The sequence below is a fragment of the Rutilus rutilus genome (genome assembly GCF_951802725.1).
Source record: "Rutilus rutilus genome assembly, chromosome: 3".
NCBI lineage: Eukaryota > Metazoa > Chordata > Actinopteri > Cypriniformes > Leuciscidae > Rutilus > Rutilus rutilus.
In genome coordinates this window covers 4,733,401-4,759,128 of record NC_140211.1, presented here as the reverse complement: position 1 = coordinate 4,759,128, position 25,728 = coordinate 4,733,401, and the positions used below count along the sequence as shown (strand labels likewise).

The 25,728-nt window shown below is 39.5% G+C and overlaps 2 protein-coding genes across 2 annotated transcripts; one reads left to right on the top strand and one right to left on the bottom strand.

Annotated features, from left to right (window-relative positions):
- Window positions 1-1,688: 1,688 nt before the first annotated feature.
- On the bottom strand, window positions 1,689-10,207 carry LOC311287310 (uncharacterized protein). Its single transcript, XM_084404044.1, has 7 exons — window positions 9,964-10,207; window positions 8,669-8,772; window positions 8,467-8,544; window positions 6,729-6,806; window positions 5,479-5,549; window positions 5,212-5,383; window positions 1,689-3,003 (listed from the first exon to the last, which is right to left on the bottom strand). The coding sequence occupies exons 2-7, from the start codon at window positions 8,735-8,737 to the stop codon at window positions 2,785-2,787; spliced, it is 687 nt and encodes a 228-aa protein (XP_084260170.1). The 5' UTR covers window positions 8,738-8,772; window positions 9,964-10,207; the 3' UTR covers window positions 1,689-2,784.
- A 3,891-nt stretch (window positions 10,208-14,098) lies between these two features.
- LOC311287705 (FH1/FH2 domain-containing protein 1) lies at window positions 14,099-25,600 on the top strand. The gene is made up of 8 exons (XM_084404720.1): window positions 14,099-14,484; window positions 14,897-15,079; window positions 20,651-20,770; window positions 20,857-21,018; window positions 22,599-22,828; window positions 24,055-24,277; window positions 24,430-24,541; window positions 24,627-25,600. The coding sequence occupies exons 1-8, from the start codon at window positions 14,449-14,451 to the stop codon at window positions 24,653-24,655; spliced, it is 1,095 nt and encodes a 364-aa protein (XP_084260846.1). The 5' UTR covers window positions 14,099-14,448; the 3' UTR covers window positions 24,656-25,600.
- The last annotated feature ends 128 nt before the right edge of the window (window positions 25,601-25,728 follow it).

The window sequence follows — 25,728 nt, the reverse complement described above, 5'->3', positions numbered from 1 at the left end:
AACAAATCTTCTGCAATGAAACGCCAATTAAACTACTCTAACTAACAAATATAAATACATGGGGTAGCATCCGCTCCTAACCTGGTGTGCATAAACTCTAGCGTGATGCATTGTGTAGATATACGTGACATAATAAACTATCCCTCCTCTCTGGGACCAGGAAGATATTTCGATTGAACACTTCAGTAAAATCACGTAATCAAACAATTAAAGGAAACATAACTCAATTTCACCAAGCAAAAAAACAAACAAAAAAACAGCAAGTCTTAAGACAACCAAGAGAAAACATGCGACTGTATCCTCTCGTCACCTCTGGGTCTTTATACGGAGAAGATGAGTTCGGATTGGTTCCTTTAGGGTGTCGACACGTTGATTAATGATGATTGAAATGAAAACCAACCAATCGCAAAACCTAAGAATCATGACAGTCAAGAATGAAAGAGGAGAAAGAAAACAACCAAAATACGCCCCAGATACAACAATAGTATTTGTTAATTGTGAAAATGAGACACTCAAGACTTGCTGTCAAACTATAATTTTATTTCTCTTAAAATCCAGACACAGACTCAATTTACAATACCATTTCCACAGGGGAAAAAAAATATGTATATAACATAAAAAGAAAAATATGCAGTAAGCAAATATGAATAAATGTGAGATCTAGAATAAGCTGGAATGTGGTGCAGATGCACACCGGTAGTGAATCGTTTTAGCGATTATAAACATGCAGCTGATAACTTAGAGGAAAACTGTGAACGGTCACGTTCAGATAATGAACTACTGCAGAGGGATTATGGGAAAGGCTTGTCTGAACTCATTTGACCCGACTCTTGTGCTTCTGTCAGTGAATATTGCGTCACGAGACGGTTCAAATGCGGTAAACTGCGGTAAAGCCGTAAAACAACAGCCCCTTTACACAGAGGAACGAATCCATGAACACAAATGAAGAATCAGGAACAGATGAAAGACTGAATAAGCGAGAGGAACTGAAACTCTTAAGAGCATATTTACAACAACAAAAAAAAAAAAGAGTTTGTAAAACGATTGACGCTTGCATAGATTCAGCCCACATGTGGCGGTGGGCCTTTGGCTTCTCTCCCACACATGAAGAATTAGATAACAGCTCTATTACTGATGACACTGAGGGACGTGCAGTGATTTACTTCATCAAGATGATGGAAGCAGCTGTCCTCATAAATGTTGTGCACGACTTAAGAAATGTTTAAAGGGTAAAAATCTGTTCTGACCGGAAAACATCTTTCTTTTGCACTCAGATGCTGTTATAGGTGATGCAGCCTTTCTAAAATCTTCCTGAAGTAATTGCATGCTGGTTAATGTACTAAAGGTCACGGCTAATAGCAGATGAGGATAGATCTTGCTCTTGAGGGTGAACACGGCCTTCATCCTCCTCGTCTGGGTCAAAAAAACCTCCTCAAACTCACTAAACGCCCACCTTACACCATCGCATGAAACGCAGGAGAAAAACTACTCCACATTTCAAAAAACCAAGTACGTGGTCATTACTAACATCTTTTGTATTATATTAAAAATATAGGCCTATATATATAAATTATGTTCTCATCTTACTAAACTGCTGAGCTCCGGTGCTTTTTATTATTATTATTATTTAAAGCCAATGAAATTTCAATGTGAAATGTAATTAGCCACAATTACAGTAATTTTTCCTTGTGAAGAGATGCCTTCGTTAAAAAAAAGTACAACTTCATACTTAAACACGATTATGTGTGGAAACTTGTTTTTGACTAGATACTTTGACGTTTGACACAGTGCTTTCACTTAATTACATTATAGCTGTAATTTCACACTCACGTCATGCATCCAAATGTGCTTTTTGTCAAATGAATTTGATGTCTTTGGTGTTCGATAACTATGGAAGCCTATTACCACCATATACAGAAAAATCATTAAAACATAAAATGTCCTAATCATGACATAAAAAGTCATAATTATGATACAAATTTCATAATTTTTGTCATCATTATGACTTTGTATCTCATAATTAGGACAGAATTTTCACTATAACTTAGTATGTTTTTGTATTTTTATCTCAGAATTTTGACAGAATTTTCAGTTTCATAATTATAACTTAGTACGTCATAATTTTGTATTTTTATCTCATAATTATGACAAAATTTTCAGTTTCATAATTATAACTTAGTATGTCATAATTTTGACTTTTAATCTCATAATTGACTTTCTTGTCATTATTATGACTTTTATGTCAAGTTTGACTTCATCCCACAATCATGACACTTCATATCATAATTATGAATGTCAATTTTGACTTTTTATCTCATAAGTATGACTAAGTATTTTCATAGTTTCATAATTATAACTTAGTATGCCATAATTATGACTTTTTTCCTATGTCAATTGTTTTGACTTTATATGCCATAATTATGAATAAGTATGCCATAATTTTGACTTTTTATCTCATAAAAAATTATCTCATTTGACTTATCTTATAAGTTACTTTTTTGTCATAATTATGACTTTTATGTCATAATTTGGACTTTTTATCTCATAATTATGACTTTGTATGTCATGATTTTGACTTTTTATCTTATAATTATACCAAAGCATTTTATTTTCTTATGTGGCAGAAATGGTCTTCAATAGATAACACTGTACAAAAGAGTTTAAAATGAAATGTCTTGATTAAAAGTGCATGATCTAATATTACTGTACATGAGAACAAATCTAGAGAGAAATGAATTGATTCATACAGTGAGGAGGATTATACAGTGATGTTATAAGGCGATGTCAGGTATCTGTGAGCAGTAAGAGGAATGACATGAGAATGATGATAATAGATACGGACAGAGGAACGATGAGTAGATAGCAGGACACAGGCGAGGACAGTGGGATGGGGAACGCTGTGAGGAGCCATTTTCCCCCGGCGGGTTTGTCATCCGTCCCGGATTGAGTGTCTCGCGCGGCACAGCGACAGATGACCAGCGGACGAACCTGAGACACACTCTCCTGCGGGACAGAGAGATACGATCAAGAGGAACCTACGGTCAATCGGGTTGCTTCAAAACACCGGTTCAAATAGTCATTTACTTCATTAATATTAGTCCATATGTGATGTTTTACATATTTAAAATTATATTTATTGTATTTATTTATTTTAACACTGTACTAAAGAGTTTGACTTATTATACACAGATGTGACTTATTTTTTTGTAAAAAAATTCAATTTATTTAAAAAAAAGTTTTTTTTTTAATTACATTTATTTTAAAAAATTGTTTACATGTACTGCATTAGATTAAACTGAGAAGGGTCACAGCACTTGCATATTGTTGTCCTATTGTTAGTTTAACTACTCCTATTGTTCTCATTTGTAAGTTGCTTTGGATAAAAGCGTCTGCTAAATGATTCAATGTAAATGTAAAATAAAATTGTTTTACTTGTGCCATTAGTTAATATATTAAAATACATTTCATCTAGTTCCCCACTGGCAACATTTTAGTTTAACTTGAATTCCTAAATTTGCTAAAAAAAAAAAAAAAAAATGAAAAAAATAAAAAAAAAATAATGAAAACTATATTTAAAACACTGAATAAAAACTATTTTAAATGTATATTTTAAAAATATATTTGAGACATTAAAAATATATATATATATATATATTTAATTTAATAAAATTAAAAAGAAAACGGAAAATATAAAACTAAAAAACTTCAATAAAAATATAAAACTATAAATGTAAATAAAAAAAAGAAACTATAATAATATATTGATACCAAAAAAAAAATATATATATATATATATATATCATTTATTATTCACTAATATGCATATTTTTGTCTATGCATATTAAAACGGTACATAAAAAAAACGAATTCTTTACTTTACATGGTAAAAAAAAAATCAATCAGTGCTTTTATTATTTCATTATTTCATTAACTAGATTGTATTATTGAATTTATTGTACTTCTCGAACACAATTACACAGTTAAAAATGACAAATTACAAAAGTAATTTCGGTAACACTTTACAATAAGGTTCATTAGTTAACATTAGTTAACTACCTTAACATGAACTACGAATGAACAATACTTCTTCAGCATTACTTAATCTTAGTTAATATGAATTTCAACATTTACAAATGCTTTATCAAAATCAAAGGTTGTATTTGTTAACATTAGTTAATGCACTGCGAGCTAACATTAACAAAACTGTATTTTTATTAACTAACATTAGCAAAGATTAAAGGGGTGGTTGATTATGATTTGACTTTTCTAACTTTAGTTAGTGTGTAATGTTGCTGTTTGAGCATAAACAACATCTGCAAAGTTACAATGCTCAAAGTTCAAAGCAAAGGAACATATTTGCTTTTAAAGAAAAGGACTACAACAAACGGCTGGTAGAGACTACACGACATTCCTCCCGGGTTAGTGACATCACCAACCCTAAAATTTACATAAACCCCGCCCCCGGGAACGCAGTCCATGTTGAGAAGAGGAAGAGTTGTTGTAGTCGAGCACATGTGTGATTCTGCTCAAGCTGTCGCATCCGTCTTTTCACATGCAATACAGTTCAATACACACGCAATAGCATGTCACTCTGTAGGCATCTTACAACAGTTCCCACATGAGCGATTTATAGATTATCATGAAGAATGTGCTAATCAAAGACTTGAAGATAGTTAACTCCACATCAGCAACACAAATCCATCAACTAACCATTCAGAAACGTCCTGTTGCTTCTACATGTTGTCACTTCTTCTTGAGTCTCTCCATCTTTGTCCGACTCCAGTTTAAACATAAAAGGCAGGACAGTGTCTGACATTTTAGTGCTTCTCTGCGTGAGGTAATCGGAGCTGCTAACACACACACACACACACTTGAAGCACTGCCCTCTGTGCCGGGAGAAGCAGCTCATTTGCATTTAAAGGGACACACACGAAACGACGCGTTTTTACTGTCCCTTTAAAAAGGGACAATTTTAACATGCTGTAAAAAATGATCAGGTATTTTGAGCTAAAACTTCACATCTCTGGGGACAACAGAGACTTATTTTACATATTGTAAAAAAGAGCATTATACCACCCCTTTAATAAATACTGTAACAAATGTTTAGTTCATGTTAGTTAATACATTAACTAATGTTAACTAATGAACCTTATTGTAAAGTGTTACCGTAGTTTCAAACCAGATACAGAATAATTAAGACATATATTTGACCTCCAGTATGGTCCTGTTGTGTGAGCGATGAGGACTGAGTCGGAGACTCCAGCGGTGAGTCCTGTGGCTCCGCCCACCGTCGTCTTCGCTCTCCGTCGTGTCCTGTCGTGTGATTCGCTGACGCTTCCTCTTCCGGGAGCTGATTCGCTGGAGGGAACCCACAATCTGGAGCCTGAACCAATCACAATGCAGAGCAAGAGTTGTAGAAGTGGATGCAGTTCAGCGCATGTGTGTGTGTGTGTGTGTGTGTGTGTGTCAGTCACACACCTGCTGTCCGTGTCCTCGATGTCTGCGTCTGCATCACTGTCTCCCTGAGGATGAGACTGGACACACTCCTCCTGAAACACGAGTCACACACTGAAACACACACAACTTGCACTCATACATTCAGAGACGAGCAAACCAAGCGACAACCTTCCTGTCTCTCTCCTGATTCCAACACGGAAGTGACGTAAACTGCAGTTCATCGACTGGCCACTAGAGACAGGCTGCAGGAGAGAGTCAATCCCCATAGACCCACATGTTAAAATGCTCAACTTTACAGCAGATAAAACATGTTTACAGCCTGGTGCAAAAAGGTCTATAGGTTTTGGTCTATATAGCTAATTTTGCCCTTCATGACAACTGGTGAATGTTTTTTATAACTCATCCGTTTAAATTTTATTAAACCTTAACCCTCATCCTTCCCTCGCACTTTGTAACAAATCTTTCCCTCAAAATTACTAGATTTGATCAATAAATAATAAAGAAATAGTAATTTAAGCACATTCTTAACTTAAATTCAAATGAACTCTAACTTAATTCAGCTCAAAATATCTTGCATTGGATGTCTTTGCTGACCTCTTGTGGAAAAAAATTATATAACATGATATTTCATGACTCTTGATGGCCTTATATCTCTATATGGAGCAAATGAGCTGTTCCGCTGGGTCCTAAAGTCAGTTTACTTCAGTATGCATTCAGATACACATGTAGACATTATAAAATAATCTTTTGGAACATTTTTAGCATTTTTGGTTTGAATTTTGAGCATTTTTAGTTTTTTCTATGTGTACTGAAGCATTCCTCGCATTCTATTCATTCCTAGAGGGGTCAAATTGAACCGGGAGGGAAGGATTTGTTACTTTTTAAACTCCTCAAATCCATAAAAATGTTTTGTGTGTATTTGTGGTTAAAGTGTGACAAAAGTCCTGGGGTCTTGGACCCCTCTGATGAACTCTCAATTAAAAAAAAAAAAAATTTAAAACCAGAGGGAAGGTTAGAAGTTCTGCATAATTAAGGGCGTGGCCACTTGAGTGACAGGTGGATTGCCGCTGATGTCACTACTAGCCGTTTGTCTGCTGTCTGTTAGCGTCACGTCACCTCAGCTAATCCGCCTCTTTGCCAATTTTCGTTTATCCGTGAGTGATAAACTGGCGACGGCCGGCTCCGTCCACTCTGGGCTTCAAAAACGGGTGACGTCACGGACACTATTATTATAATTCATATTTTTCATAGTCTTTGGTGCAGATGCTCACCTCTGTGCCGTAACCCTCGGAGTATCTGGTGATCATGGGTCTGTTCTTCCCGCACTGGACACACTTCACACGGGAGTCCTGGTGAGAGATGAGACACCACAGCCCTTTTTAAGTCATTTACTTTTATTTAACAGATGATAAAATGGTGGTTGATAAAATGGCTGAAGAAATCCCATAGATTTACATTAAAAAGAGAGACTTGTGAGACCAAAATATTGGGTGTAGTGCTCAAATTGAGGGGGGAGGGATGGTGGGGGGGGTTGTATTTTAGTAAAGATAACAAAGACAAATCTGATTAAATTCACGCAGTTAGGATACGGTTATTAATTATGCATTGCTGCTCGCTCCGGTGAAGCGAACTTCAGCGGGAACAATGGAGTCGAGAAGGAAACGGAGGAATTTTCTCTCACTCTCTGTGTATCTATTGATCCACTCCATGTCGGGGCTTTTGCATAAATTGGAAACAATCACTCATTTTTCATTGTTACTATTGTTATATTTATTTTACAGTCATTTAAACTGACTCATGACATCAAAAATAATTAAATGTCGAAAATAAGCCAAAATCATCTTGCATGCAAGTGTGTGAAACTTCTCTCTGTAAATCGCCAGCGCACAGGGACGGTTTGCACCGTTGCTCAGTGAGGCTGGAATTGTGGCATTTTCACTTTTAACTGAAGATAAAATAATGAAATTAATTAAACAGGTAATTTAAGATCCTTTTGCAGTTACTGGCTGCTTTCTGAGACATTATGATATGATTATTCCTGCACCACTTCTGAATATTACAGTCAGACCCTCCAGTGAGTTTGGAAGCTCTGATTATTTTGTGAGACATTTCAATGTATTTTGAAGTGCTTTTTGTGGGTCTTCAAGTGCCTTATATCAAGTCAGGTCACTTGTGTCTGTAGTGCTTTATTCAATAATCAATAGTCAATGAGCTTCACAGTGATAAACAGGACAATAGCAGAATCATTTATGGAAACTCAACTATGGATATTCTGCCGTGAAGCAGCTCTTAAAGATAATAATGTCATTATTTAGCTCAAATTGATGTAGTCTCCAGAAATTTAAAAGAATAATAGCAGCTTATCTCTCTTTGTTATTTACCATGGCCTGGACAGAAAATGTATAGATTTAATATATTATGTAAGCCTGTTTTAATAAATGTAATATAGTTATAAATAAATGTATTAAATAAATTCAATTCGAGCACTGTGTGCGTGTGTGTGTGTGTGTGTGTGTGTGTGTGTGTGTGTGTGTGTGTGTGTGTGTGTGTGTGTGTGCGCGCATGTGTGTGTGTGTCGTGAGTGTGTGTGTGTGTGTTCATTTAATCAAAAATACAGTAATATTGTGAAATATTACAATATAAAACAGCTGTTTTCTATGTGATTATCAGTGTCACATGATCCTTCAGAAATCATTCTAATATGATGATTTGATGCTCAAGAAACATTTATGATAATTATCGAGTTGTTAAAATCAGCTGTGCTTCTTAATATATTTGTAAATACAGTTATATCCATGATTCTTTGATAAATAGAACGTTCAAAAGAACAGCATTTATTTGAAATAGAATCTTCTGTAACACAATAAATGACTTTACTCTCACTTTTGATCAACCTTGCATCCTTACTGAATAAAAGTATCTCTCTCTCTCTCTCTCTCTCTCTCTCTCTCTCTCTCTCTCTGTCTCTCTCTCTACAATATATGACATCAGCCATCGATAGACTCTCACCTCCTGTGTGTGCTGATCGCAGAAGGGTGTATTTTCACACAAACACACACCTGTACTCTGTCCACACGCCCCCATGTCCTGCAGAGAGACCAAACCAACATGTGTGTTTCACATTATGACACTCACAGATCACCTCTGACACACACACACACACACACACACACACACACACACACACACACACACACACAGACGTTCATACCTCACAGTCGTTGTCGGAGTTGTCTGAGAACAGGCCGTTCGAGTCTTTTCTTCTGATTACCTCCATCATCTCTTCCTGACTCACTCTCTCTCTCACACTTCCACCTACACCGGGCGAGCGAGGGATAAATAAAGACAGAGCCACTTCCACTGAAACTCACACATGCATCACCAGTGCATCAGCAGGCCGAATGCAAATGATCACTACTAAAATAATCACACATATTATGACTTTGAAAAAAGAGGAGATATTCATCATACCACATGAATCTGTTGGCATTATAAAATGCATTGGTAACACTTTACAATAAGGTTCATTATTTAACATTAGTTAACAACCTTAGTTAACATGAACTAAGAATGAACAATACTTCTACAGCATTTATTAACCTTAGTTAATATGAATTTCAACATTTACTAATACTATTTATTAAAATCAAAGGTTATATTTGTTAACATTAGTTAATGCACTGTGAACAAACATGAACAAACAATGAACAGCTGGATTTGTATTAACTAACATTAACAAAGATTAATAAATACTGCAACAAATGTATTGCTCATGGTTAGTTCATGTTAGTAAATAAACTAATGAACCTTATAGTAAAGTGTTACCCATGCATTTACAAAAATTTTAACTTTTTCATCTTAGTGTCATCATAGTAGGTTAATTTTGGACTATGCAGTTCGTGATAATTTTAATACATTGCAATGTTTCTATAGAGACATTATTGCATGATGTCAGCAGTGACTGATGCGCGTGACAAGTGTTTTGAAGTGGTTGCACCATCAGTCTATCATGCAGCTGTCTGAAACTGAAACCGGCGTGGTTTAGATCGTGTTACGAAATGCATGTATAAACTTATATTTATACATACGGTTTTCTTTCTCTTCTAATCATTTTCACAAGGAACTGCGCTTTTAAGAAAGCCTAGATGAATTGCAGCACAATCCCACGCGCATCTGTCCCGCGCGCTCATTACGTAATAAATACAGGCGCACATATTTCGTTTGTTCGCGCAGTTTTTTCGAACGCGTTTTCTTCGTATCGTCTTTCGCGAACACTTTAAATAACATTATACGCAACACCTCCGCTTCGTAGCTGTAACACACGTAGATCGAGGTTGACGTCAATCATTTAAAGTCATTATAAACACAAGAAACAAACAAAAAACTACGAGTTTCATATGAAACAAACGCGCAATAATTTAACAATCGCGTTAAAATGTTCGTTATCAGCGCAACAGAAAATAACACTGCGGTGTGAAGTTCGTAAAGCGCTCGCTCGTCACTTACCTTATCTGAAAGATGACACATCCTCTCAATCTTTTGCGTCCAGAAATATCATTTGATCGCTGGGAGATTCTGCGCGTATAATATAACAAATCAGGATGGGTCCTTATTCCCGGCGCGCGTGAACACGGAAGCGCTCAGAGTCCCGAAAATGTTTGACATTGTAGTTTCGGTGTCAGTCGCTCGTCGAATAATAACGGTGCGGTCCGCGGGAACGCGCCTGCCATAAATAACATTCCGGAGCAGGGCAAAGGAGCGTGCGCGCTCCCGACGTTGAGAGATGACGTATGACGTTACGAAGAGCCAATGAAATGTCGTCGTGACGATCACAGCTTATACAGCACCATCACTGGAAGTACAAGGATCAGAGATTTTAATTAGATAATAAGGTACATTTTCAGATAGTTGTATTATATAAATGGACATTAAAACATAATATAAGCTATATTATAAAACCACATTATACATATAAATTCTAAAGGAATACTATGACATTTATATTATAATTGGTAACACTTTACAAAAAGGTTCATTAGTTAACATGAACTAAGATTGAACAATACTTCTTAAGCATTTAATTAATCTTAGTTAAAATGAATTTCAACATTTACTAATACGTTATTAAAATCAAAGGTTGTATTTGTTAACATTAAGTCAATGCACTGTGAACTAACATTAACAAACAATGAACAGCTATATTTTATTAACTAATATTAAGAAAGATTAATTAATACTGTAACTAATGTATTGCTCATTGTTAGTTCATGTTAGTTAATACATGAACTAATGTTAACTAATGAACCTTATTGTAAAGTGTTACCTTATCATTTGTTTCTTATGCTAAATGAGCTCAACCAACAAGCCTTTAGAATCAACAGGATGCTAATGCACAAAATGAACAGATTTGTTTAGGAGCTTTTTAAAAAGACTAAAAGGAAACTGAAAAAACAAAAACAACAACAACTGAGAGACATTTAAACCTAACTATTAAAGTCTAGCAGTTGAATAGCTTTATTGAAGGCTCTCTGACTCATACATCTCTTTCACATCATAAGGAGAATGAATATGAATAACGTTTCACTGATTCTAATCAGAGGTCGTTCCCTTTGGACCGGAGTCTGGGATTGCCCTCTCAAAGCTCAGATAATTAAACATCATTAAACATAATTATAGACAACATTCGGTCCTGTGATGCCAATGACCTCCCCAGAGTTCACAAACAAACATCAACAGCTTCTGGAGACTGAGCCACATGAGACGCCATTATTCTGAACAGTGTTCACTTCAGAAACCATTCTGTATTGTGCCATTCAGATCAAGCTGTTCATATACTATTAGGCCTATAAATGTTAATTACTAGAAAATTAACAAGTGAAAAAATAAATGCTGTAGAAAAAATGCATTCAGCCACAATTTATTTTTATGTCTCGCTACAAATGTTTTAGAACGGATAAAAACTCACTATTGTTAAGAGTCCTTTAACCATATATAAAGAGCCATTTTATCTGCAGAATAGCAGGAAACAAGAAAAACTAATGGCAAAGACTTTTGAATGTGTTTATAGGGGCTGAACTGGAAAAATCCATTGCGTGATTTTCTGACTCTTACACACACACACACACACACACACACACACACACACTTCGCTTCTTAAAGCAACTTGAAGTTGAAGTTCTTCAACTCTTTTAGTTCATATTCTTGCAGATAGAAAGCAACCGTAAGACATTTTCTAATCATATGTAATGCAATATACTTAGAATTTGACGGTTGTTCGGATCCCAAACCAATCCAGAATAAGCAACAGTTATAGTGATTATTGACCCAAAATCCATTTGCAGTCTGAGTCTCAGCATGGAGAGACTGAGAGAGAGGGAAGGAGAGCGAAAGGGTGGAGACAGAAAGATAGTGAAGTGATATAAACAGGAGATGCTGGAGAGATAAGGAAATTAAGGGAAAGGGCGAAACTCAAATAAACACTGTGTAAACGACCCCTCATAATGTCTGGGACACAGACGGAGTGTCACGTCTCTCACACACACACATGCTCAACGCAACAGAGCGCTTAAATGAAGACGACGGCGTGATGTAGGAGAACGTGCTAAAAAGGATCCTTTAGATGCTTGACGGGCATTATACTATATACTATACTATAGCATTCAAGCTGTCGTAGATACTTGACGTGCAACGGATGGATTTACTGGGCCTTCTGAAATACACATCGCATGATCTGACCCATCAGACACATCAAGCTCAAACCCAGTGTTGACGGAGGAGCTGCATCATCTCCTGCAAAAAGTTGTTTTATGAATGGATTATCTTTACTAGCCTTTTTTTTTTTTTTTTTTTACTTTGAAGAACATGGGAGCATGTTTCTTTATTATTGGTTCAAGGCAAATCTTGTAACGTTGGAGGATCATTTGCAAAGCTGCGTGCCACTATGAACCGACACTGATCAAGGTAAAGCTTTCCTCTGATCTTTGCTCATTGTGTTGATTTGGAGAAGAAGCAGAGCAAGGTTCATTCATTTTCATTTTATTTCATTTATTCATTCTTAATTTGCACAAGCGCACTCAAAACCCCTTCATGAGAGTTCTCACATAGCGTTCACCACCTAGGCATAATTTTGCACAACTTTCATTTACTTTTTTTTCTTTTTTTTAAACTTTTTTTTATAAATCACCAACGAAGACCCAATGAAATTGTACAAGGCAAATCTTGTAACGTTGGAGGATCATTGGATCATCGGACTCTGATCAAGGTAAACCGTTCCTCTGAAGTAGCGATACTGAGCAGATATTTGGTCATTGTGTTGATTTGGAGAAGAAGATTCACCTCCTATCCATCATTTTGCACAACATTCATTGACTTTCCTCAAGTTTAAAAAAAAAGAAATCACTAACGAAGACCCAATGAAACAAGCCGAATCTTTCGAATCCCTCATAAGCCACGCCCCCTTGCTCCGCCTCAACGCCCTCGACTTCTCCGACCTCTGGGATGATGAGGATCTTGAGCCGGACAGCATTGATGAAGACTCCTCCCGCATTTCGGCCAATCAGACTGCAGCCTCCCCGGTGCCCCCGCCCCCTCCCCCTTTGGCTCCGCCCCCTCCCCCCTCAGCTCCTCCTCCTGTATCCAGCGGGTCACCGGGTCCGCCAGGCGCTCGTACACTGAGGCTCCACTGGAGGGCGCTGGTGAGTCTGCAGCCGCTGCCTAGAGTGGGCCGCTTCGGGCCCCAGTCCATCTGGGCCGGTCTGGAACCGGTTCATCTCGACACCAATCGACTGGAATACCTGTTTGAGAGCAAAAGCAGCAACAGCGCCCTCTGCAGTCTGATAGAGCGGCGGCGGGTAAGACTATGATGTTCATATATATGATATACATCTAAAATAAACCTTTCAGTAAAGGCTGGAATTCACTACACGACTTCTAAACGGAACAGATTGTAAAACCCCAAAGTTCTTTATTGGCTTTAATGGCTCAGTGAAGAACCTTTAAAAACCATCAAATCTTTCCATTCCACAAAATGGTTCTTTAGATATTTTTAAAAACTAAGGGGGGAAATATAGTTATTTTAAGAAATTTTCAATGAAAGGTTCTTTTGGAATCAAAAAATGGCTGTGAAAACCTGCTTTTTGTAAGGTTTATTTTTAAGAGTATTGGTGAGAAGAAGAAAAAAAGTTAAGAAAAACAGTGTAATTTATTTATTTTTTAAATAAACAAATAATGAAAAATAAAGATTAAATTAACTAAATAAATAAATTAAACATTGATTAAAAAAATATTATTTGAACAATTAAAAAAAGTATAATAATAATACATGTACAAAATGGTAAAATAGTGAGTAGAATTTTTTTTTTTTTTTTTTTTGCAATATGCAATATAGTAGAAACTAAATATTTTCCAAATAAAATTCAAAGCATATTTATAATATTAATTTTCAAGGTACAAATTTGGTCTTTTTACATGAAAATATATAGCTGGCTTCGTACCAGAATGATCATATTCCGGCATCTAAAATATTGAAAACGCTGTACTAAACGCAGAACAGACGTTTGAAGTTGTTCCGAAAACAACAAACGTGCACCTTGTTGCTAGGAGACGTGTGACAAATGTAAACAACACGTGTTCTAAAGTCGGTTCAAAACATCAAACATGTTTGATCTCCTCCGACTCTATGGAATCAAAGTCTGAAGCTAAAAAACCAGAGATGATTTTCTGTGAAATCTGTCAACTCTGGCATGACTTTAGGCAACCACAGCTTCAACTCATCCCGACTGCAAATCAGTCAATAATCGGAGTGCATTCCAGCCTCAAGCCTCTTCGTATTGAGCTTTTCAGTGTTTCTGCTCCACATCTCTCTCTGTCTGTTGGTTTGCGCAGCAGAAGCAGCCGTGTGTGTGTGTTTTGAGTGTGAAGCGCAGTAACATCATCACTATAGCGCTGAGCGGACTCCCACCGGCTCACCTTCTCCCTCCTGCCATATTCAGCATGGACAACACTGTACTAGACAGAGAAGACATCCAGGTGAGCTCCCTTAGTCATGACGTCAACATTCAGTCTCTTTGCCCTTTAATATGGTCTCATTTTGGAAGATATGTTCATGTTGTATTCGACTATGAAAGCAGAAGTGGTGACATGCATTTGTGGTTGACAACAAATGCAAATGGTTCACTCTGAATCAACATGCACCAATGCTACATTTTTTGTTAACAAACAAGTATTCATTACTTCAATGAGCTCATTGTTTCTACCTTTAATTATTACATTGTTTAAATTAATAAAGTTTTGTATATGTACATTTCTGAAATACATAACTTAGACAGTTCAGTCTGATAACAGATCACTCTAAATTGTAATGTAGACACATGCATTTGCTTTGAAACGATATGTATTGTGAAAAGCGCTATACAAATAAATGTGAATTGAATTGGTTCAGAGGTTGCAGATGCTGGTTCCCACTGAAGACGAGCTGAATGTGATCGCAGAGGCTCAGGCTCGGGCCCCGGGCTCATCTCTGGGCCCCGCAGAGCAGTGTCTCCTGACCCTGGGGACCGTTCCTCATCTGAGTGCCAGACTGCAGATCTGGGCCTTCGTTCTGGACCATGACAACATGGAGAGAGTGAGAGACTAGCCTCGTTTCCATTACCCTTCAAATTATGCAAATTGAAATGGCGAATTGAAAATACGCCCAATGGAAACGTCCATTTCGCAAAAACTCCCATTTATCGCAAAAAAAAGTTTTTACGCTCGCATGAGGAGGTTTTTCAGGCAATTCGAAAAATAAATATTTTGCATTTACAGGTCACCTGACGTAGATGAGGCGGTGTGTTTGGACAGAATACGAGACAGAGTTCATTATTAAATTCATAAAAGACAAAAGAATTACAGGAATAATGGATTCTAAACCTCAAAGAAATGCCACAATCAAGACCTGGAAGCAGATCTGAGGGAGAAACACCCACAACCACCTCATATGTGCCGCTCACAAGTATAGGGTCTTTCCTTACCATTAATGCTTGGATAACACACATGCGTCTCCTTGGATTAATAATAATGGTGGCCAGTGCAGTGGCTGGGATATACGTAAACCTACCAACATCTGTCGCCATGATTTTTTGAATGGCTTATCCCGAGAGAAAAAAAAAAAAGACGTTTTAGTCGTATAACATCGGTTAATGGAAACGCCATCATTTCACAATCGTTTTTTCTCGACAATTAGAAAAAAAATCGCAAAAGTTTTGCGCAAAAGTTTTGTAATGGAAACGCGCCGAGAGAGAGAGAGAGAGAGAAGAGAAACTCAATGTTTACATGCACATTCTTCACCTGATTATGCTTAATAAGCTGGGAATAAGTGTGGTTAACCCATTTTCATCGGAGTAAGGTCATAAACAGCTTAAAGTTCCCCTGTGGTCAATAACTGTATCCCTTAAAACTCATCTTTGATCACCAAAATGACGTATTTAAGCAATTTTCACTTGAAAAAATTTCTTCATGCCTTAAAATATCTTGAATGTAACTCGACACCCTTGCCTCATTTAGTATACACGGTTCTATGAATATGCAAATGAGCCCCGTCTCCACTCACTCACTCAATCCACTTGTTGACGATCACACGTTGATCTGATTGGTTACAAGGGAGTTTGTGACGTCAGGCTCATTGAAGTGTGCATGTGCGACTGGAGTGTGACCTTGCTATAGATTTAAGCACATCCAAACAGAGCGAGCATTTCGTAGTAGGGGACGAGATAATATATCACAAACTCTTATAAGACTGTGTTCTCATCTCATGCAGAAGTCACACAGTCAAAATGCTGAATCCGTAACTGCATGATTGGAGAATATGAGTCTATAATTTTCCCTGTGACATTTTGGAGAACTTTTGGGTTGTTATTTAAAGGGATAGTTCACACCAAAAATAAATTTCTGTCATCATTTACTCACCCTCATGTTGTTCCAAACCTGTTAAAACGTATTTCTTCTGTTGAACACAAAAGAAGATATTTTGAAGAATGTCAGAAACCAAACAGTTGATGTACCCCATTGACTTCCATACTGTTTTAGGAAGTCAATGGAGCCCATCAATATTCGTATAACCAAGAATTTGTTATGTGGTTGTAGGAGAGATGAACCCAATCGCAGACAGTATGCAATACACACAGATTTATTAAGACAAAACAGGGAAAACAAAACCCACGATGGGGCAAAACAAGGCTGGTGGGCAAAAACAAAGACAAACTACACTATACTAAGATTAAACTGATAACTAGACAATAAACTAACAACAGCTACAAGATCAGGACTTTACAAGACAGAGTTCTTCACAGGGTACTCACAGGAAGGTTTACACACACTGAGAATCACATAAAGTATGGCAATGAACCAACACAAGACAGCAAACACAAGGGGATTAAATAGGGAGAAACTAATGAGGGAAACAGGTGACGGCGATGATACAATAATGATAACAAGAGGAGATAACAAGGGGGCGGGGTTACATGACGAGACAACGCAAGCACACAGCCAAACAAATGGCCATGTGCTTACACACAAAACATGGGCCTGTCATGATCCTGCCTCAAGACCAGGGAAAATCAGAGACAAGGCAGAATCATGACAGAACCCCTCCCTTAAGGAGCGGCTTCCAGACGCTCCCTAAGGGAACACTAAACACGTGACATGACGGACTGAGACATGGACACAAACCAACAAAACATGACAAAAACCAACAACGGCAAACATGAATAAACAATAGCAGGGTTGGGGTGAAAAATCAAAAACAACAGACAAGGCAGAGGAGGTGGAGACAACACAGAGTTCATGGGGGAATGTCCAGGGTGGGTGGATGGGACTGTGGTCTTGGGTGGACAGGATGATGGCTGAGGGCGAGGGGTCCGGGCAGACTTGGTTGGGGAAACACGAGGAACAGTCTTAGGAGAAACAGACCGGGGTGAAGTGGTGACAGGGGTGTCCGGGGAAACAAACAGAGGTCGGGTGACAGCTGGTACGGGGCTGGACACATTAGCTGGGACAGGGCTGGACACAGACATCCTCCAGTCAGCTGGGACAGGGCTGGACACATTAGTAGGGACAGGACTGGACACAGACATCCTCCTGTCAGCTGGGACAGGACTGGACACATCTGCTGGGACGGGACTGGACACATCTGCTGGGACGGGACCGGACACATCTGCTGGGACGGGACCGGACACATCTGCTGGGACGGGACCGGACACATCTGCTGGGACGGGACCGGACACATCTGCTGGGACGGGACCGGACACATCTGCTGGGACGGGACCGGACACATCTGCTGGGACAGGACCGGACACATCTGCTGGGACAGGACCGGACACATCTGCTGGGACAGGACCGGACACATCTGCTGGGACAGGACCGGACACATCTGCTGGGACAGGACTGGACACATCAGCAGGAACAGTGCAAGCGGTGGCTGACTTAGGAACAGCGCTCTGAGTGGCTGGCCTCAGATCAACACTGGCTGCAGCTGACTGGGGTACGGCGCTCTCGGCAGCTGACTGGGGTACCGCGCTCACAGACTCAGGACAAGACATGGCGGGGACTTCAAGGATTTGGACAAGACGTTTTAAGTATTGAGACAATGCATCGGCAACAACGAGGACAGGCATCTTTTGAGAAGCAGAAACCGACCGCAAGACAGCTTCAGCAGCTGAATCGGCCGCTGCTCTCTCTACAGCACACACGACTGCGGGCTCGGGAACAGCGCTTGCAGGAGCGGGCTCGGGAACAGCGCTTGCAGGAGCGGGCTCGGGAACGCGGGCTCTGGAACAGCGCTTGCAGGAGCGGGCTCTGGAACAGCGCTTGCAGGAGCGGGCTCTGGAACAGCGCTTGCAGGAGCGGGCTCTGGAACAGCGCTTGCAGGAGCGGGCTCTGGAACAGCGCTTGCAGGAGCGGGCTCTGGAACAGCGCTTGCAGGAGCGGGCTCTGGAACACCGCTTGCAGGAGCGGGCTCTGGAACACCGCTTGCAGGAGCGGGCTCTGGAACACCGCTTGCAGGAGCGGGCTCTGGAACACCGCTTGCAGGAGCGGGCTCTGGAACACCGCTTGCAGGAGCGGGCTCTGGAACACCGCTTGCAGGAGCGGGCTCTGGAACACCGCTTGCAGGAGCGGGCTCTGGAACACCGCTTGCAGGAGCGGGCTCTGGAACACCGCTTGCAGGAGCGGGCTCTGGAACACCGCTTGCAGGAGCGGGCTCTGGAACACCGCTTGCAGGAGCGGGCTCTGGAACACCGCTTGCAGGAGCGGGCTCTGGAACACCGCTTGCAGGAGCGGGCTCTGGAACAGCGCTTGCAGGAGCGGGCTCTGGAACAGCGCTTGCAGGAGCGGGCTCTGGAACAGCGCTTGCAGGAGCGGGCTCTGGAACAGCGCTTGCAGGAGCGGGCTCTGGAACAGCGCTTGCAGGAGCGGGCTCTGGAACAGCGCTTGCAGGAGCGGGCTCTGGAACAGCGCTTGCAGGAGCGGGCTCTGGAACAGCGCTTGCAGGAGCGGGCTCTGGAACAGCGCAAGGGGCAGCCTGAGATGAAGAACTAGAGGCTCCCCTTCTCCTCCTCTTTCTCCTTGGTCGCGGAGCGGAACCCGTAGCTGGACTAGGGACCGGTTGAAGAATCTCCGTGGGGTCTGTAGCAGGAGTTGGGAAGACAACCCCAGGAAGGGTAGACTCCGTCGAAGAGGACTCCGAGGCAGATTCCCACGATAAGCGTCTTCCTCGCTTTCCGCAGAGGCTGACAGACGCGGTGGGTGTCTCAGGTGTAGAAGAGGAGTGAGCTTGGTCCCCCAGCGAAGCAACAGCGAGAATGCGACCCTCCGGGATCACCGGCAGAGTGGCAGGTGGTTGGGACAACCACCAATGTTCCCGGAGCCTGGACTGTCGCTCGAGAAGAGAGGACACACTGTCTGCTGGGTTCTGTTTTGGTCGGTTCATTCTGTTATGTGGTTGTAGGAGAGATGAACCCAATCGCAGACAGTATGCAATACACACAGATTTATTAAGACAAAACAGGGAAAACAAAACCCACGATGGGGCAAAACAAGGCTGGTGGGCAAAAACAAAGACAAACTACACTATACTAAGATTAAACTGATAACTAGACAATAAACTAACAACAGCTACAAGATCAGGACTTTACAAGACAGAGTTCTTCACAGGGTACTCACAGGAAGGTTTACACACACTGAGAATCACATAAAGTATAGCAATGAACCAACACAAGACAGCAAACACAAGGGGATTAAATAGGGAGAAACTAATGAGGGAAACAGGTGACGGCGATGATACAATAATGATAACAAGAGGAGATAACAAGGGGGCGGGGTTACATGACGAGACAACGCAAGCACACAGCCAAACAAATGGCCATGTGCTTACACACAAAACATGGGCCTGTCATGATCCTGCCTCAAGACCAGGGAAAATCAGAGACAAGGCAGAATCATGACAGAATTAAAAAAATAGAATACAATTAATTTTTTTAAATTTTTTTAAGCGGATGTTTTGATTGTTCAGGGATCGTCATTCAGGGATAACATTTTTATAATTTAATGGGAATGTTAGCAAAATATTCTTAGAATATATTTTTGTTAGCTGGGATTATCCATTATTGTTTGAAATGATGTGAATAAAAAGCATCAACTAAAGAGCTTTTACCTGTTTTGATGTCTGTTGACTTCAGTAAGTCTCTATCAGGTCTTTAATAATGTTCACAAAACGTTAGCACAAAAAACATTATTCATACATCGGTCATGAAACGTTTCTGAAACGTTTTAGATGGATGTTCGTCTAATGTGTTTTAAAAGTTACTATTAGTTTCAGAACATTCAGGGAACATTCAAAAGTAACATTCTCGTAATGTTTGCAAAATTCTAAAATGGAATGTTACCTTAACATTCATATAACCAAGATTTTCTTCTTTTTAAAACATAAAAAAAAACAGGACGTTTTGAACGTTCAGGGAACATTCAGGAATCATCCAGGAATAACATTTTCATAATTGAATGGGAATGTTAGCAAAATGTTCTTTGGCTATGGGATTATTTATTATTGTTTGAAATGATGCGAATAAAATTAGCATGAACTAAAGAGCTCTGAACTGTTTTGATGTCTGTTGTCTGTGACGTCTGCTGATTTGTGCTCACAGTATGTGTGTGTAAACAGGAGATCGCAGAGCCGCTCTTCTATCTGAAGCTTGCCATGGAGCAGCTAGCGGCTAATCAGACGTTTCGCTGTATACTTGCAACTGTTCTGGCCATCGGCAACTTTCTGAACGGCTGTAAGGTGAGAACGCCTGTATAAAGATGTGTGTGCCTGATTACCTGTATCCTGCACGTTGCATGAAGGTGTGTGTTTTCTGTTTTGTATAGGCGAGGGGGTTTGAGTTGAGTTACCTGGGCAAACTCTCTCAGGTGAGAGACACACACGGCCGGCAGCCTCTTCTTCATCACGTGTGTGTGTTATTGCTCCAGCTTTACCCACAATCCTCTGATCTCTACTCCGACATCACCGCTGTCACAAAAGCCAGCAAGGTATGTGAATGTGTTTTGTACTAAGAAGAATATTGTGCATTATGTACTGATTGTGAATGGATGTGAATTGCAGAGTTTAAACATTTCAAATCACAGTATATACTGCATTGTTACTGTGCATGTTTACTTCAACCAGTTATCAGCTCAGAAATAAATGGTTGAATTGCATTTTGAATTCAGAGTTGTGTACGCCTTTAATGTTGGCAGTCTAAGCAAATAATAACCCAGGAAGATGATAAAAACTGATATGACCTTGTTCACTTGGAAAGGGAAAGTCAAGTTCAGTGCATTGCATTGTGGGAAAGTGCTTCTCAATCATTAGGCTAAGGCTGCATAATGCTTTTGTTGTGTCAAAAGTTTTTACTAAGTAAACATGCATACTCGTTTTGTAAGTTATCCTACTTCAGCCTAATGATATCCAGTTAATTTGAAGCCTGTTATTTGTTCTGGACATGTAGTGACCATATTTCCTTCTCTTGGGAAGGAAACTTGGGAAGTTTTCTTCTTTGTTGGTTCCCCAATTATGCGGTGTGCCCCAAGGGTCCATTTAAGGCCCGCTTCTCTTTTCACTTTAGACAGTCCCTCCAGAAAAACGCGATTATGCGATCGTATAATTCAAAGTATAATCAGCCAAAGTCCGCATATTTATGTGGGCGCCGCATTTTTTTCAAATACGCCGCATAAATTGCCGATTTCCGCTCGCAAAATATGCGGGGCTTGCATGATTTCATAATCCCCGCATTTTCGTTGCAAAAAAGTCACATATATCTTAGCAGAAAGTTGAAAAATTTTGCGTTTACTTCACACAAGAGCAGCCATTTCCCCCTGTTGCCATGGGAACGTTATGAAGTGACGTTATTACAGTTGTAAGTATATTAGTAGTATGTAAATTTTACATTATAGTAAGAGATTGCACTTTGTGCATTGGAAGCACTTATTTTAACAGAAGATGTCTGTTTTGTATAGCTACCTCTGCAAAACAGGAAGCACACATTTTATTTTTGTATATTTTATTTATTCATTTTTACAGAAGTTGTAGCATATTCCTTTTGTAAAGCTACAGAACTTGTTTGACTCATCAATGTTTTGTAAGTGTGAGCCATGTGTTTATTAAGGTCTGAAATAAAACAAGATGAGAACTTAAATATTCCCAGCACTTTCTGTGATGTATATAATGCTTGCTTATCATAGGAAGTAATAAAATGACTCTTTACATTAAGGTAGTAGCCTAGTGAGAACAGCGTGTTGGGGGAATCACTTTTTTTTTTTTTTTTTTTTATCAAACCGCAGTTTTTGCAAGGTCCCGCAATTTTTGCAAGTTCCCGCAATTTTTGCAAGTTCCCGTAATTTCATCGCATAAAATCGCATAAATATCCCGCATATTCCATCGCATTTTTTAAGAAAATGTGCCGCATAATCAAGGATTTTTGCCCTCAACAATCACAACAACAAAAAAACATTTTTCTTGAAGGACTGTTTAGATGCTACCATTTGGTGCCATTTTTAAGAATAACTTTTGACTTGACTCTTGACTCATTTTCTCCCTCTTTTCCTCTCTCTCATAAACAACTGCACTCTAGTGTGACTACACACAAGTGCAACTGAATCTCTCCCAGCTTGAATCCCTTTGTAAAGCATCCTGGGATCAACTAAGACTTCTTGAGAAGGATGGAAAGAAGAAGAAAGGTGGAGGAAGAAAAGAGGAAGGTGGAGAAGAGGCAGTGCTCCATCATCGGCTCCGCCAGTTTCTGAAAGACTGTGAGGAGAGGTTGAAGGTGCTACGAGCAGTTCACCGCAGAGTCATCAACAGGTAAAACCATTTGCTTTCTACAAATGAATAGTTCAGCCATGAAACTCTATTTGCATTCGGATTGGTTTATTCAAATGTAATGTTCCCAGCCAATCGATTTCATGTATTCATCATTACTATTTCCCGATATAACCTCGACGCATCCGTACAAATGCACTATCGCTCCGCACAATGCGAGTTCTCTCTCGATCCCTCCACCTCCCCAGCTCCACCTGCCTAGATCTGCTTTTTTGGTGGGGGTTTTCTCTCTCTCTCTCTCTCTCTCTCTAGAAGCAGCAACATGACATTTTTATAGAAACATTTGCACTGATCCACATGCAAATATTTATTATGCTCTCATATATTATACCTGTTTATGAAAAGTCTGTTTATATTTATGTCTACAAAACAAATTTCAAGCATTTAAGTGAACCTTATGAAACATTAATTCAATCCAGTTTGTCAAAACTCTTGACTTAAAGGGATGGTTCGGAGTAAAATCAACCTAGGGTCCTTTGCACCATGCATAAGGATGTAGTGTAATGACAAAATCTTTGCTATCTAATAATTGTTATAAACTGGTACTACCAACAAAATATTAGTGCATTCCTGGATCTGGGCATCGTTACACTACATCCTTATGCATCGCTTTCTGCCAGGAGTTTTACGTGCTTTTCCCAAATCACTGAAGTGACCTCGACGTCCGGGTTAGCGGTAGCATGAGCATTCCGTGTTTTCACTGTTATACGGTTGGGGGCGCTATGACACATCTTCTGAAAGATTACTGAATCTCCTGATCAAAACACATGCGAAGAAGATGCAGAAACAAGTGGTTTGTTATCATATGAAAAATAACGGGATCATCAACATTAAACAGCATATAAATCAAAACTGGCCTAATCTTCGATCTACTCCATATGTTTTGATCATCGTTCTGAATTTGATCCAGATGTAGTCTTTGATAAAAACATGATTTTCTCAGCTTTTTGCTTAGAATGTTGCTTTTTTTTATGAAACTTTCCCACATTCAAGTGTTACCCACATTCAAAATAATGCATGAAGCTAGAATAAAACAGATTCGCTGTTTTAAAACGCTGGCGGGGAAAGAGTTAATTTAATGAATATTATTTATTATGCTTTCAGCTACCAATGGTGAGGGATTATTGTTTAAATCCATTCCACAAAATTCCTCACACAATGCAAACAAAGTCTACATGTCCATATGTTCATTTTCCTCTTGCACTCAGATTCCACTCGTTCCTGCTCTTCCTCGGTTACTCGCGCTCCATGGTGAGAGAAACGAGCGCAGAGGCGTTTTGTAAGACCGTCAGTGACTTCGCTCTGGAGTACAGAGCTACTCGCAACGCTATCCTTCAACAGAGGGAGAAAGAGAAAGAGAAGGAGAAAGAGAGGGAGAAGGACAGCCAAAACACACCTAAACTCAAAACCAGACTCCAGCAAAGCCCATCTGTAAGTAATGGCTCTAACTCACAAATAAGGGCCTAAACTCCTTTAAAAGTACACATTCTCATAGCCTTCTATGGTTTTATTTGATGTTTCATTTATATTTTGGAGAAAGAATAATTATGAAGCTAGATAATGATATGACTTTTTCACTGTAGGAGAATGAGGAGCAGATGAAACTTGAAGAGGTTTTGAAGACTCCTGAATCATCATCTTTCCGCTTTGACTTCACTCTTCCACGACAGCGCAGCAAGACGACCGACAAGAGAGGTATTATAGCCTATTCGTTGCCAAATTCATCAGTTGCATTCAAGTACAATTGAAAATACTTACATATAAGAATTGTATGTTGCAGGTTGTCACTCCCGAAGGCTGAAGTGGTGAACTCCTATCCTTGTTCCTTTAAAAGGATACTCCACTAAGATCGACGGAAAATGAAAAGTTGCGATTTTCTAAGCCTATATGGCTAGGAACTACTCTCATTCCGGCGTAATAATCAAGGAACTGGGCGGCCGTACCATGGGTGCAGCAGGCGTAGTGATATGACGCAGCGCCTGAAAATAGGTCTAATAGGTTAGACAAACTTAGTCCCGGTCACGTTGGAAGAAGTTACCGAGCTGGGGACTATTTTCAGGCGCTGCGTCATATCACTACGCCTGCTGCACCCATGGTACGGCCGCACAGTTCCTTGATTATTACGCCGGAATGAGAGTAGTTCCTAGCCATATAGGCTTAGAAAATCGCAACTTTTCATTTTCCGTCTATCTTAGTACACGGTTTAACTACAGAAGAGTCAAGTTTTAAATAGGAAAAATATTGAAACTCTTTGGTCATTTTGAAAGAAATGCTACTGGACTCGTCTGAATCAATGATCTATGCTAAGCTATGCTAAAAGTGGTACCGTCAGACCCGGAGTTCGGCTGAATGGATTCTAAAACGGTAAAACTCATCTGTTTAACTCTGGGGGAGTTGTAAAATGAGCATATTTCCGAAAAAAGTGGAGTATCCCTTTAAAAGTGTTGCCCGTTGATGCGTTAGCTTGTCAACTATGTTTTTAAGTATGGAAACAAAACTTGAAATAACATCTCTTTTAAATGTACCATTAACGGTACAGTGGTGTAACCTACAATGAACTTTTAAGCATATTCTTTTTGCCTTATTTCCTGTGAATTTCAAATAAATTCAGTAGCCTATATTTCTAATATTGCTTGATTAGCATATCTTGATTAGCAAGGATCTTGGCTTTTTTGTTAAGTGTGTTTTTTTAATACTGTTTTATGACAACCATGGTGCTAATGGTTTACAGATGCTTGAAACCATGCCCTGCTGAAAAAACAAAAAACAAAAAAAAAACAGCCTAAGCTGATTGGCTGGTTTTAGCTGGTCTCCAAGGCTGGTTTTTAGAGGGATTTTGGACGCTTTTTTAGCTGACCAGGCTGGTCAAGATGGGACACCAG